The 13,497-nt window shown below is 37.5% G+C and overlaps 1 protein-coding gene across 1 annotated transcript in view; it reads right to left on the bottom strand.

Moving 5' to 3' along the window:
- EFCAB3 (EF-hand calcium binding domain 3) overlaps nucleotides 1-13,497 on the bottom strand; it is a 222,160-nt gene that overhangs the window by 106,586 nt on the left and 102,077 nt on the right. Inside the window, exons 60-65 of the mRNA XM_032429885.1 lie at nucleotides 7,891-7,944; nucleotides 6,906-7,010; nucleotides 5,961-6,014; nucleotides 5,289-5,393; nucleotides 2,392-2,442; nucleotides 694-747 (exon numbers count right to left, since the gene is read on the bottom strand). Of these exons, the coding sequence (XP_032285776.1) occupies nucleotides 694-747; nucleotides 2,392-2,442; nucleotides 5,289-5,393; nucleotides 5,961-6,014; nucleotides 6,906-7,010; nucleotides 7,891-7,944 (423 nt within the window). The remainder of the gene's footprint in view (nucleotides 1-693; nucleotides 748-2,391; nucleotides 2,443-5,288; nucleotides 5,394-5,960; nucleotides 6,015-6,905; nucleotides 7,011-7,890; nucleotides 7,945-13,497) is intronic.

Below are 13,497 nucleotides of genomic sequence, written 5' to 3'. Positions count from 1 at the left end.
AGGGCTGGGGAATGTGAAGAAAAGAACATGTCCCTTACATATGTTATAAGACACTCCGTTAAAATTTGTTATAGACATCTAAAGCAAAGAAAATAAGTGAGGCCAATTACTCGTTCTTCACTTATTATTCATAATGGAGGAATATGTCAGAAATAACAGCCATAATTCTGGCTTCTGAGTTTGAAATCTGCCATTATAACTGTAAATTACTTCTACAAATTTACTGGTTATTGAACTTGAGTTGTAAGTCATAAAGGGGAATGAAAAAGGTTAATAACATAACTGTTAAATATAACAGAGTGGTTAGGAATATGGGTTCAAATCCTCTTCCAGTGTTCAAACTGTGTGACCTTATTAGGCAAGTGGGTCAATATCTCCCATCTGTAAAGTGGTGCTAATATAAGTACGTACCCCTTAGGACTTTTGTGATAATTAAAATGGGTTGCTAGATGTATTTAGAACAGTGCCTGGCATTATAATCAAGAGAAATTAGCTATTGTTATCATTAAGCAATTAAAGGGATTTTTTACATCAAAAACTGAAGAGGTATTGTATGGTGACTAACATCACATAATAAAATAAAATTAAATTAAAAAAATAAATGTAAAAAAAAAAATAAAGGGATTTCCAAAAGGAAACACAAAACTTAAAGATCTCATTTTTACTTGGCTTCTTATTATGCTTATCACTCACCTTGGAAAGTCTTTAAACCATCTAGCAACCGACTGCAATACACCTTTCCATCAGCTATAAGAGAAGTCATAATTGATGTCATGGAGAAAGCGACACAGAAATTCATAACAAGAGTACAGACTATTTCTTTCTTTTTTTTTTTAAGATTTATTTATTTATTTTAGAAAGAGAGAGAGTGCATGAGTGGGGGTAGGGGCAGAGGGGGGAGGAAGCAGACTCCCCCCTGAGCACGGAGCCCCACACTGGGCTCTATGCCAGGACCCCAAGATCATGACCCTAGCCGAAACCAAGTCAGACACTTAACCAACTGAACCACCCAGATGCTCCCAGACTATTTCATAAAGAAAATAATGTCACATGATTGGCCTTACAAATTTATCTAATTTCTTATCCACACATCCTTCTCTTCCTTGGTTTTAAGAATAAAGGGAAGGAATAGAGTAAGGTTTTATATTTATCTATTTTACTGTTCTGAAACATCTTTTTGATTTGACACTTTTTACATGACTTCCTCTTTCCCCCCTACTTCTTTCTCTCTATGCGTTAGGACTATCAGACATTTCAAAGTCAATATCTTAAACTAAAATTGATCAATTTAAAAATCTTAATTTCTTTATGAAGTTCTCAAGCTAAATCCTAATAGAGTTAGCTCCATCCCCTATAATAGCCTCCATGAGGGCAAGGATTTTTGTCTTTAATCTCATAACCTAAGAAGAGCTCAATAAATATATTGACTATAAATATATATTTAATGTTTAATGATTCCCCACCTGCCCCAACAAAATATTACACTCAAACTACATTCTCCTAAAGGCCACAGCAGTATCAGAAATGCTCACAAGTAATTGGCAGAGTTTTTAGCAGCTTCCAGAGTTCCTTAGGTGTGAGTTCTATCCCTATGTTTTTCAAAACATCACCTACTTCATCAAAATGAATCTTGATTCCTTTGAAAAGATAGAAATTATGACTGATGAAAAACTTAAGAGTTATGAATGATTCTAAATTATGAATTTCATCTAGTTTTAATTGCAGAATTGAGACCAGGGTTGATAAAAGTGCTGAGTCAAGACTCTAAGGAAATGTCAAAAACAGAACTAAATCTCATAATTCTAGAGAGGAAAAAAATACTTTTTGAATGCTCTAATAAAAGTGGGATAAATCAACACTCTGAAATGGGAGCTGTATAAGAGACCAGAACCACTTATATAAATGACTATATAAATAATTCTAAAAGATGGCATCTATATTACTTTTTGCCTATGTGATGAGTTATTCAGAAAAAAGATTTATACCAATGTTTTATCATGCCAATTATTGTGGTAACATAGATATTTTGGCTGTTCAAACAATGGAAAGTGATATACATTACTGAAAAAAATTCCAGAGAATACAGGATATTTTACTAAGACATAAAAATTCAGTAGTTTTAACAATGAATCATGGAACACTATATATAAAACTAATGATGTAATGTATGGAGATTAACATAACAATAAAAAATTAAAAAAAAAATTCAGTAGTTTTGCTCAAAAAGCATATAGCCCCAAACCAATCTGGATCATTGTATAAAAGACACCATTAATATACCAAGAAGAATAATAATGTAAGTATTATAGGAATAAAGTGTTTAAAAGTATAACAAAAAAGCATCAGAATATTGCTATTTATAATGACTTTTTCCTATAAGCTTTCACTCACCTCTGAATGGCTCTACATTTTTCATGAGCGTATTCAGTTTAACCTTTTCATCTGTAAGATAATGTACAAATGAGACCCAGCCATAATGACTCAGATCCAGAAAACATCATAAAGACTTTATATTGTAGAACGAAACACTGAAATTTAGAAACTTATCCCAATTTGTTCTATAAATGTATCCCAGATAAGCATGGAATTGAAGAATCAAATTCTAAATACGATAAATATATAACACAGATGAAGAAGTTGTAGTATAAAATACCAAATTCTATACATAGCAGTGCTAGGAAGTTATTGTTTGTTTGTTTTTTAGTTTCAGGTATAAAATTTACTGATTCAACACTTTCATACATCATCCAGCGCTCATCACAAGTGCCCTCCTTCATCCTCATCACCTATTTCATCCATCCCCCCACCCACCTCCCCTCTGGTGACCATCAGTTTGTTCTCTATACTTAAGAGTTTCTTGGTTTTCCTCTCTCCTTTCTTCCCCCATGATTGTTTATTTCTTCAATTGCACATGAGTGAAATCATATGGTATTGGTCTTTCTCTGACTGATTTATTTCGCTTAGCAAAATTCTCTCTAGCTCCATCCATGTCATTGCAAATGGCAAGATTTTATTCTTTTTTATGGCTGAGTAATATTCCATTGTATTTATATACCTCATCTTCTTTATCCATTCATCAGTTGATGGACATTTGGGCTCTTTTCATAATTTGGCTGTTGATGATGCTGCAATAAATATGGCAGTGCATGTATCCCTTCAAATGAGTGTTTTTGTATTCTTTGGGTAAATACCAGCAGTGCTAGGAAGTTTTAAAAGCATTGCTGGACCTGCTTTCCATTTGGCTTGTTCTACTTTAGAATCCGGGAGTATTATGATGTTTGGTCACCTTATTATCACAGGATTTAAAAGCAATATATACTGTAATATCAATGTGTTCACCTACCTAAAGTATCGCAGGTGGCTACTTCCATGTGCAACCTTTACTCAGCACATTCTTCATGCTTCCAATTCCACAGCCATCAAGATTTCTAATCTTTTCTGAATCCCTCATTTAATTTGTGTAATTACTGGTTGAAAGTCCTCATTTCTAGGGCCGTACCACCCAGCCCCCTTAGGGTATCATTCATATCATAGTCTTTGAAGCCCTGCTTACCTCTCTTATACGAGGCAGTATCATTTAGTAGAAAGGGCAAACGTTTGAAATTATATAAACCTATATAGGCTTCTTTAGGGCCGACATCTGCACTCTGCCACTTCGCAGCCATGTGGATTTGAGCAAGTCAATTAACTTCTGTGATTGACCCTCAATTTCCACGTCAGGGAAACTAGGATAACAATCTACTTTCCAGAGTTGTTGTGAGGACTACTGATAACATATTTCAAGTGCCAAATATTGTTTGTGGTATATAGTAGGCATTTAATACTTCATAATTATTGAGGAATGATGTCAGCATTATGGCAGCATGAGACATCCCTCCTTTTTGTCCACCTTTTTAACAACTAAATTCAGCATCCATCCATGAACAAAAGTATCTCTGTGGGCATTGCGGGATCCAGCACCATATGCCAAGGAACCTGGTAGGAATTTGCCCACATGGGTATTAGGTAACAAGGAGACAGACTGTACTATAGGGCTGCAGAACCAGCTGCAGCCCCTCTCAGCTGTGGTTGGGAAATCCAGGAGAGTGATGACACCCACAATGGGAGGGCTTTGTGGAGGTCCAGCTTTCCTGAGGAGAGATTCCAGCACTCCACTGGAGCAAAACAATATGAGTTTCGATGCACTGGAGAAGGTAAAAGGAATCCTGCCAGTGCTGCGCCCCGCCCCCCCCCCCAAGGCAACACAGTGCAGGGCTGCACTAGCTGGTGGCAACCTCTCCCCAGGATCGGGGGTGGGGAGGGAGAGCTGTGAGGGATTTCCTAGTTACCCCAGCTGTGCGTAATACTGCTGAGAAGTCAGTTTTTCTCCTGCAGCATCCAAAGTGTTGAGGTGGGACCTCTGTGACTGGGGAAAAGGACGAGATCAGGCATAGGCAGATAATATTAAAGAGCATTAAACAATGTGGTTTCTGCTGATGGCCTTCAGGACTCAGTAGGGAAGCTTGTCCATGAACTGCTGGAAGAACCTCATTTGAAGAACTCCACACCTGGCCTATTGGCCTATCGGCACCTCCAACACCCATAGTGCTAAACCCCCACCTGCCCTCAACTCTGCAGCAAGCTCCCTGTGCATGCTTGTGAATGTGGTGGTGGGAGTAAACAGGGAGTGCCCTCAGAAAACACTCCAGGGTCTGTGGGCAAGGGAGAAACCACAAACTTGAGCTGTAGCTCCACCTTTTGGAAAACAAAAGAGAGGTTTTCTTTCAATAGCCAGCCTGATGTGTTAGAAGAAGCAGAGAAGACATACACGCTTAAGAATTCTGCCAGAAGAGGGAGCAAGAAGTGGAAAGCAGGCGTATCCATAACAATGTTAAGAGAAAGTCCCAGAAATAAACAGGACCAGTGAAAAATATCTCCCTCTTGAAGAGACTCTTCAAGACAAGTAAAGATTTGGGGAAGTGATTACTTGTCTTTTCTGCCATTATATATTCCTTCTTTTAGTCTAGTTCAAATTTATGGTGATTTAAGGGATTTTTTCTTTTTTTTCCCCCCTGACTGATTGTAAAATTTCTTCTTTAACTTTCCTTTGTTTCATTTCTCCACCTGCTTCTTAGGTCTGTCAATTTCTAGTTGGCATCTAGGAATTTAGTCCTGCAGGGGAGAGTCACTATTTTAACAGATTACTGATTTCTGATTTAAACACTAATGATCTGAGTTCGTATCTTTTACCATATTGGGAGTTTTATTAGAGGAGCTCACTCTCCCTAAAGGCACAAAAACATGCTCACCATCAGTTGGCAGATGGTTCCGCAGGTCCTCAAGTTCCTCATCCTCCAGTTCATAACCCAAGTTTTCCAGGATGCTTTCTATTTTAGAGGTGCGACACTTTCCACCTCAGGGAAGAAGGAATAGGGATAAAATATAGGAACTGATATCCAAGAAAAATACTGGCTATATTCACACACCAGTGGAACAAAGCCACAGCACAATAATTAAAAAAAACCAAACTGTGTAGGGCATGTTCAACACATTCCACAATAGAGATTTACTGTGGAAGCCAGGAATAGAATATATTCCGCCAGTCTCATCTCAGGGGTCCTTTATACAGTTTGCAGGAAAGATGTATTTAGAAAAAAATCATATGTTATATAAATTATATGTAACTGTATTTATATATTAATTCCATATGCTACCTTTTTATATTATGAACTATATATATAATATATATATGGTGAACCTCATTAATTATGTTAGACAATAATTAGAGCTCTGGATAGCAAATAGATTTTGAAACCTTTTCAGTGTCAGAGAACTATAAATTATCACATAGTAGATCTACAGGCTAATGGGATAATAAAATCAATAAATTAATTATTGTATAATGATAAGGCCTTTTAAAAGTTAAGGTAAAGTCTGCAGATCTTAGTTTTACTTGCCTTTTTATTGAGATTCTCACTTACCAGGAAAAGCTTTTATATAATCGAGCAATGTATTTTTCTCTACCTTTCCATCAGCTGTGAAATAAGACACATTTAAGGTAAGAAAAAAGGTTATATGGACAGTCAAAAAAAGAATAGGAAGAGCATAATTTCATAAATACATACTTTAAAAATTTCTTCTTAAGTTCTATGTCCACATTTCCCAGGCCCATATACCTCTTCATAAATAAGAAAAAAAATAAGATGAAGAGAAAATTCTTTTTTTTTTTTTTTTTAAGATTTTATTTATTTATTTGACAGAGAGAGACACAGCAAGAGAGGGAACACAAGCAGGGAGAGTGGGAGAGGTAGAAGCAGGCTTCCCTGCTGAGCAGGGAGCCCGATGTGGGGCTCGATCCCAGGACCCTGGGATCATGACCTGAGCCGAAGGCAGACACTTAATGACTGAGCCACCCAGGGGCCCCGAAGAGAAAATTCTTAATGTGGACAGTCTGACCATTCTTCTACATTGAAACAGAGATACTTTTTTCCCCACTCTGATTTTTCCTTTTCCATCCTCTACTACCTACTAAAATTTAGCCTTCTTTTTCTCTTTGCCCTGAATAAGCTTCATTAACCTCAGAGTACTGATACTTTTTTTTTAAAAGACTTTATTTTTTAAGTAATCTCTACACACAATGTGGGGCTCAAAATTACAACCCTGAGATCAAGAGTCACATGTCTACTAACTAAGCCAGCCAGGTGCCCCAGAGTAATGATACTCCTAATGGCAGGACAGAGGTTTGAAGATATCATACGCTCTCAAAACTATAAACCTAAATGTCAAAGTCATAATTTCTTTACAACTAAAGGTTGATCTTTTTGCTTTTTAGACCAGATGCATCCATTCTTTAGACGCTTTCACATCGAAGTTTACACTAGCACAGAGATACTCCATACATACACAGTGGTATATAAATTACCTACCAGTAATCGGCAACGTTTTCAACAGCCCCCAGAGCTCTCTATCTGTGAGCTCTATCCACATGTTTGCCAGTGTTTTGTGTATGTCCTTGGCTTCAACTTTTCCTCCTTTAAAAGATAGGAATGGTAACAGATGAGAATTGCCTACTGAACCCAAATGATGAAGTGTCTAAGCCTGCACAGGGTTATCTACAGTTATCAGAAGTTATTTCTTGAGTTCTAAATAAAATATTTATTTCTAATGGTCTTAATGACCTCAGAGGAGTTAACGCAGATCATAGTCATGGAATACATAGGAGGCAAAGTGATCTAAGTTATGTATAGGCAGCTACCTAATCTAAATTATACTATCATCACAAAAATCTGTTACTCTTCGCTCTGCCTGACTTGTGAGATTGATTATCTTCACTGCCCACATTATTTGTATCCCTGTCAAAATTTCACCTTAAAATTTACTGGGCTACAGTAAATGTTAGTTAAATATTTTATTTTATTTATTTTTTAAAGATTTTATTTATTTATTTGACAGAGAGAGACACAGCGAGAGAGGGAACACAAGCAGGGGGAGTGGGAGAGAGAGAAGCAGGCTTCCCGCTGAGCAGGGAGCCTGATGCGGGGCTCGATCCCAGGACCCTGGGATCATGACCTGAGCCGAAGGCAGACACTTAACCGACTGAGCCACCCAGGTGCCCCTAGTTAAATATTTTAAATGAATGAACAGGTGTGTTGCCCGTTGGACTGAATCACAAAATAAAAATGAAGTTTCAGAGAATATAGAACTTGTTATATAGAGAGAGCACCACAACATTTTTGCCGGAACATAAATAATCCAATGTAATCTTCATGTCATTAGGATCAAACTTTAATCATTAAAAAGGTAGAAGTTAAAGGTCAATGACAGAATAAGAAAACACAATCTTAAATATGTATGTGAATATGAAGTATTTGCATTTTAGTTTTACATCTTTTCACAAAAAATCTTGCTCACCTGTGAATTTCTTTATTTCTTTTAGCAGTTTATGCAGATCAGCCATCCCGGAAGCTAAAAAATAAGCCACAATTCAGATAGATGCAGTTGTGCACTGATTGAGAAAGATTGTTAAATAGAACAAAATAATTTTTTCTTTATGATTTGTTGTTGAATACACATATGCAGATAAGCATGAAACAGAAAACTACTCTCTAAAAATGTTAACTATTAATTTCATTATTTATTCTCTGCTTTCTTTTAATATCTCAGCCTCTACACACCACGTAACATCTCCCTCCTCAGGCTTGTTCTCTTCACTTTTTACCACCTACTATACCAGATCCCCAGAACAAGAGCAAAAACTTCCACTTGGAATTCTAAGTCTAGCTATTTCCCCATTTAACACTCTCCAATACTGACACTGCCAAGTTAGCTTAGTTTTTTGAATTTTTTTCTACTAGATATGTTCATTACATACTCAAAGATTGTGAGTGCCTTTAAATGAAAAGAATGGGGGTGCCTGGGTGGCTCAGTTGTTGAGCGTCTGCCTTTGGTTCGGGTCGTGATCCCAGGGTCCTGGGATCGAGCCCCACATCGGGATCCCTGCTCAGCGGGAAGCCTGCTTCTCCCTCTCCCACTCCCCCTGCTTGTGTTCCCTCTCTTGCTGTGTCTCTCTCTGTCAAATAAATAAATAAAAAATCTTTAAAAAAAATAAATGAAAAGAACGTATGTATTCTGTATCTCACCTAGACATCCTAGCCCAATAAGTAGCATAATGCTTTGCACACAGTAATATTAAACACTTTAAAATTAAACAGTGAAATGGAACATGTTAGAATAACAGAATTAAGCTCTTACATTAGGATATTTTTCCAGGATTGCAGATGCAGTATATTTTAGGGCAACACCCCCAACTTAGAAATTATGCATATTATTAGCACTTTCTTACCAAAAAATATGCTATTTATTACTATGGAATCCCATTTTTCCTTTGGGGTAGTTTCCAGTATGCCCTCTCCATACACTGAGTTTACAGATTTGCCCCTTGGGAGCTCATGCTACATGGACAGCACAAGGTCATTTTATATAAACTATCAGTGAACTATCAGTTAACACCTATTGATTACCATAACTGGAAAGTCCTCATTGAAAGCCTTGAATAGTGGCTAAATAAACATATTAATTCAATTTCTCATTCATTCAACAAATATTTATAGAGTATCAAATATCTGCATACATGTGCTAGGCACTGGGGGATACAGCAGTGAGCAACACAGACATGGCTCCTTCATTTATTTATTACTTATTTCACTAAGCCTAAGTAAGAAGACACTTTTGATCTTTCTTTCAGCTTCTCTATCAGGACACATTTTCAGAAATCTCTCTTTTATTTTTTATTCTAAGATAGCAAGGAAAATTTGTGCTGATTTCACAGGATCAACAGCAAGGGGATAATAGCTAATCATGTATATAATGATAATGGGAATCACTGAGGGAAGCAGAGTACTATTTATTTGATCTGGGTTTATAAATGCTTATCTTTGCTCCATATGTACATAATACCCTCTAGCCTGAGGATTAAGCCCAATAGCTTCTCATCTCTCAATTTTTAATTGGAGACCTCAGTCTGGATTTCAGTTATTTAGTTTCTTTTCTCAGAAAAAATAATAGTTTGATCAATTTGTTGGCTAGGGTAATGTTTCAAAACCTTTTATTTTACTATCCACAAGTATTTATTTCCTCTTCTTCTTGGAAGCTTCAATAAAATGAAAGGAAAGTAATAAAAATATAATCACTCACACAAAAAAATAACAATATAGGAGAGGAGATACCAGTGAACAAGAAACTTCACAAATATTTAGAAATTAGAAAGCAAGTAAGGTAGTGGTAACTAATTTAGCAGAGCTGAGGAAAGGAAATTATAACATGAAAACTTATGAGGGGTTAGTAATGAAATGTCATAATTGAAATGTCTCTGACAGGTAGTAAACTCAAGTGAATAGGAAGTAAAGCAAATCCTTTCTGGAGGAATACATTTCATTTCAGGTATCAAAGAATTCTCACAGTAATTTTTCAGTGACATTGAACAGCATATAGTAAATAACCAAACATACAGGGAAATAAGGACACTGTAAGTGAGAATCAGAAGAAACAACAGAGAGAAAAGAAAAACCCACAATTTATTAATTGGAATTATGAGACCAAGATTACAAGATAACTATGTAAATTTGAAAATATCTGCAGAAAACTAAAAAACATGAGCCACTAGATTTGAAAGAGAACAAAGCTGAATTTCTGGAAATTGAGAATAAAAAACAAAACAAAAGAATACATGACAAAATACAAAAAAGAATATAAACAACAGGAATACAAGAAATGAAATCAAGAGGTAAATAGCTTGATGCAATGGCAGACAAGACACAGCTGAAGAGTGAGTGTACTGGAAGTTAGGTCATGCAAAACCATCCAGAATGACCCACAGGAAGAAAAATACAGAAAATATTGAAGAGGGGTTAAGTGTCACAGAGGATGGAGGAAAAAGGTTTAATATACGTTTAATTGGAAGTCTACAGAAAAAAAAAGACTATGGGATAGAGACAATATTGGAAGAGACAGCAGCTGAGAATTTTCCAGATCTGATGAAAGAGTCCAATTCTCAGACTCAAGAGTCCCAAAGAACCCCAGGGAGAATAAGTGGAAAGAAGTCCATTCCTATTTTCCACATTATAGTGAAACTTCAGAACTAAAGAGAAATGTTTTAAAAGAAAAGAAAGATTATTCTCCAAAGACCAATAGATTCACAGCTGACTTCTCATCAGCAACGTTATAAAGAAGAAAATAGTGGAATGGTAACTTTAAGGAGCTGAACAAAAATAACTATCCACCTAGAATTTTATTTAATTTAATTAATTAATTTATTTAAAGATTTTATTTATTTATTTGACAGAGAGAGAGGCAGGGAGAGAGGGAACACAAGCAAGGGGAGCAGCAGAGGGAGAAGCAGGTCTCCCGCGGAGCAGGGAGCCCGATGCGGGGCTTGATCCCAGGACCCTGGGGTCATGACCTGAGCTGAAGGCAGACGCTTAATGACTGAGCCACCCAGGCGCCACCTCCACCTAGAATTTTAAACCCAGAGAAAATATCTTTCAAAAATAAGGGTAAAATAAAAAAAAATTTTTTTATGCCAAAAACCCCTCACAAATCATTATTTGTCACTAGCAGATCCTAAATAAAGGAAATTACTTCAAGCAGAAGAAAAGCTATCCCAAATGAAAGGTCTGAAGTAGAAGAAAGAATGAATAGCAAAGAAAAGGCAAAAGTGGGTAAATCTGAATGAATATTGGCTTTCTAAAACATTCCTCTAATAATATTTTGCTGAGGTAAAAGAATACAAGATAGTATTAAAAGATATGAAGTAACATTAATGTAGGGAAGGGGAAAATGGAGTTAAAATGTTCTTTTTTTTTAAAAAAAAGATTTTATTTATTTGAGAGAGAGAGCGCATGTGCACGAGTTGGGGAGGGGCAGAGAGAGAGGGACAAGCAGACTCCCTGCTGAGCAGGGAGCCCACACGGGGCTCAAATCCAGGACCCGAGATCATGACCTGAGCTGAAGTCAGACACTTAACCCACTGAACCACCCAGGTGTCCCTGGAGTTAATATGTTCTTAGGTCCTTGTACGATCCAGGAGAAAATGAATTTAGAGGGGCACTAATCTGCAAGATTACATGATTTTCTTTAGCAAGGCTCAGCAATAGAAGTGAAGATCTGAATGACTTAGATGATCAAATGTTGGGAGTTTTATAGAGTAGGTATGGCAGAGAGAGTAGTTGGACAGTGAAAGAAGTAAAGTTAAAAGACAGTTATGTATGGAAAGAAAATGTAGAAATGCAGGGACTGGTATTTTTGATGAATATGAGGAGTATATGTCTTGGTAATTAGAGTAAGAAAATTAGAATTGCTATTTTTTAAAAAGTTCTTATTTATTTACTTGAGAGAGAGAGAAAGAAAGAGAGTTCAAGCAGGGGGAGGGAGAGGGACAAGCATACTCTGTGCCCAGTGCAGATTCCAATGTGGGGCTCCATCCCAGGACTCTGAGATCATGACCTGAGCCAAAACCAAGAGTCGGATGCTTAACTGGCTGAGCCACCCAGGCACCCCTAGAAGGCTATTTTTTAACATATGTTATGTAATCTCTACACCCAATGTGGGGCTCAAACTCACAACCCTGATATCAAGAATTGCATGCTCATTTGACTGAGCCAGCCAGGTACTCCTAGAAAGCTATTTTATTTATTTATTTATTTATTTATTTATTTATTTATTTATTTATTTATATAAGATTTTATTTATTCATTTGAGACAGAGAGAGAGCGCGAGCATGAGCAAGGGGAAAGGCAGAGGGAGAGGGAGAGGCAGACTCCCCGCTGAGCAGGGAGCCAGATGTGGGGCTAGACCTCAGGACCTGGAGATCATGACCTGAGCAGAAGGCAGACGCTTAACCATCTGAGCCACCCAGGTGCCCCTCCTAGGAGGCTATTTTATTTATTATTTTTATTTTATTTTATTATTATTTTTTAAAAGATTTTATTTATTTGACAGAGAGAGACACAGAGAGAGAGGGAACACAAGCAGGGGGAGTGGGAGAGGGAGAAGCAGGCTTCCCGCCGAGCAGGGAGCCCGAAGCGGGGCTCGATCCCAGGACTCCGGGATCATGACCCGAGCTGAAGGCAGACGCTTAACGACTGAGCCACCCAAGTGCCCCTAGAAGGCTATATTAAAGAGAACGTAAAACATTGCTGTTTAAAAGTTCCTAAGGTAGACCAGGAAGGAATAACGTAAGCCAGTGCCAAAACACAGGGAGAAGGGATCAGGAAGTTGGAATATCACAAACGCATAGAGGAACTGTTGGTTCACAACCTTGAAAGCTTCCTGGATGCAATCTAAAACTGGCCCCATAAACAGAGGGCAGAGAGAGACTAAAGAATGAGGCAGAGCACTCCAGATTGGTAGATGGCAGATTTAAGAAGCAAGGGAACTTACATACAAAGCTTCTCCTGGGTGGCCGGCCGAAGAGTAGATCTCTGCATCTACCCTCCTGAATCTTAAAAGTTATAGAGGCCGTAACTGGATTCAGTCTTGTATACTGTCCAGATGGCTTCAAAATGCATTGTTCCCTCAAGACTGCATCCTTGAACATGGCTCCCACTGTAAGAATGGTGGGGAGAACATATATTCCAGGGACAGGGGAGGAAGTGAGGAGCCTCTGGTTGCCTGGGTCCGGCTCTAGGGTCAACCAGTAGTCACACCCTTTTGATTACCTCCTCCCAACAGGAATGTATAGTTGGGTGACAAGACTTTTTTTTTTTTTAATCTTTTTCAAGTTTTTATTTAAATTCCAGGTAGTTAACATACTGTATAATACTAGTTTCAGGTGTAGAATTTAGTGATTCATTACCTTAATACAACATCCAGTGCTCATCACAACAAGTGCCCTCCTTCATACCCATCACCCATTTAACCCATCCTCCTGTTCATTTCCCTCCATCAACCGTGTTTGTTTTCTATAGTTAAGAGTCTGTTTTATGGTTTGCCTCTCTTTTTTTCCTCTATGTTCATCTGTTT

The sequence above is a fragment of the Phoca vitulina genome, unplaced genomic scaffold (genome assembly GCF_004348235.1).
Source record: "Phoca vitulina isolate PV1807 unplaced genomic scaffold, GSC_HSeal_1.0 scaffold41, whole genome shotgun sequence".
Taxonomy (NCBI): domain Eukaryota; kingdom Metazoa; phylum Chordata; class Mammalia; order Carnivora; family Phocidae; genus Phoca; species Phoca vitulina.
The sequence above is the reverse complement of the archived record's forward strand: the minus strand, read 5'-3'. Positions and strand labels throughout refer to the sequence as shown.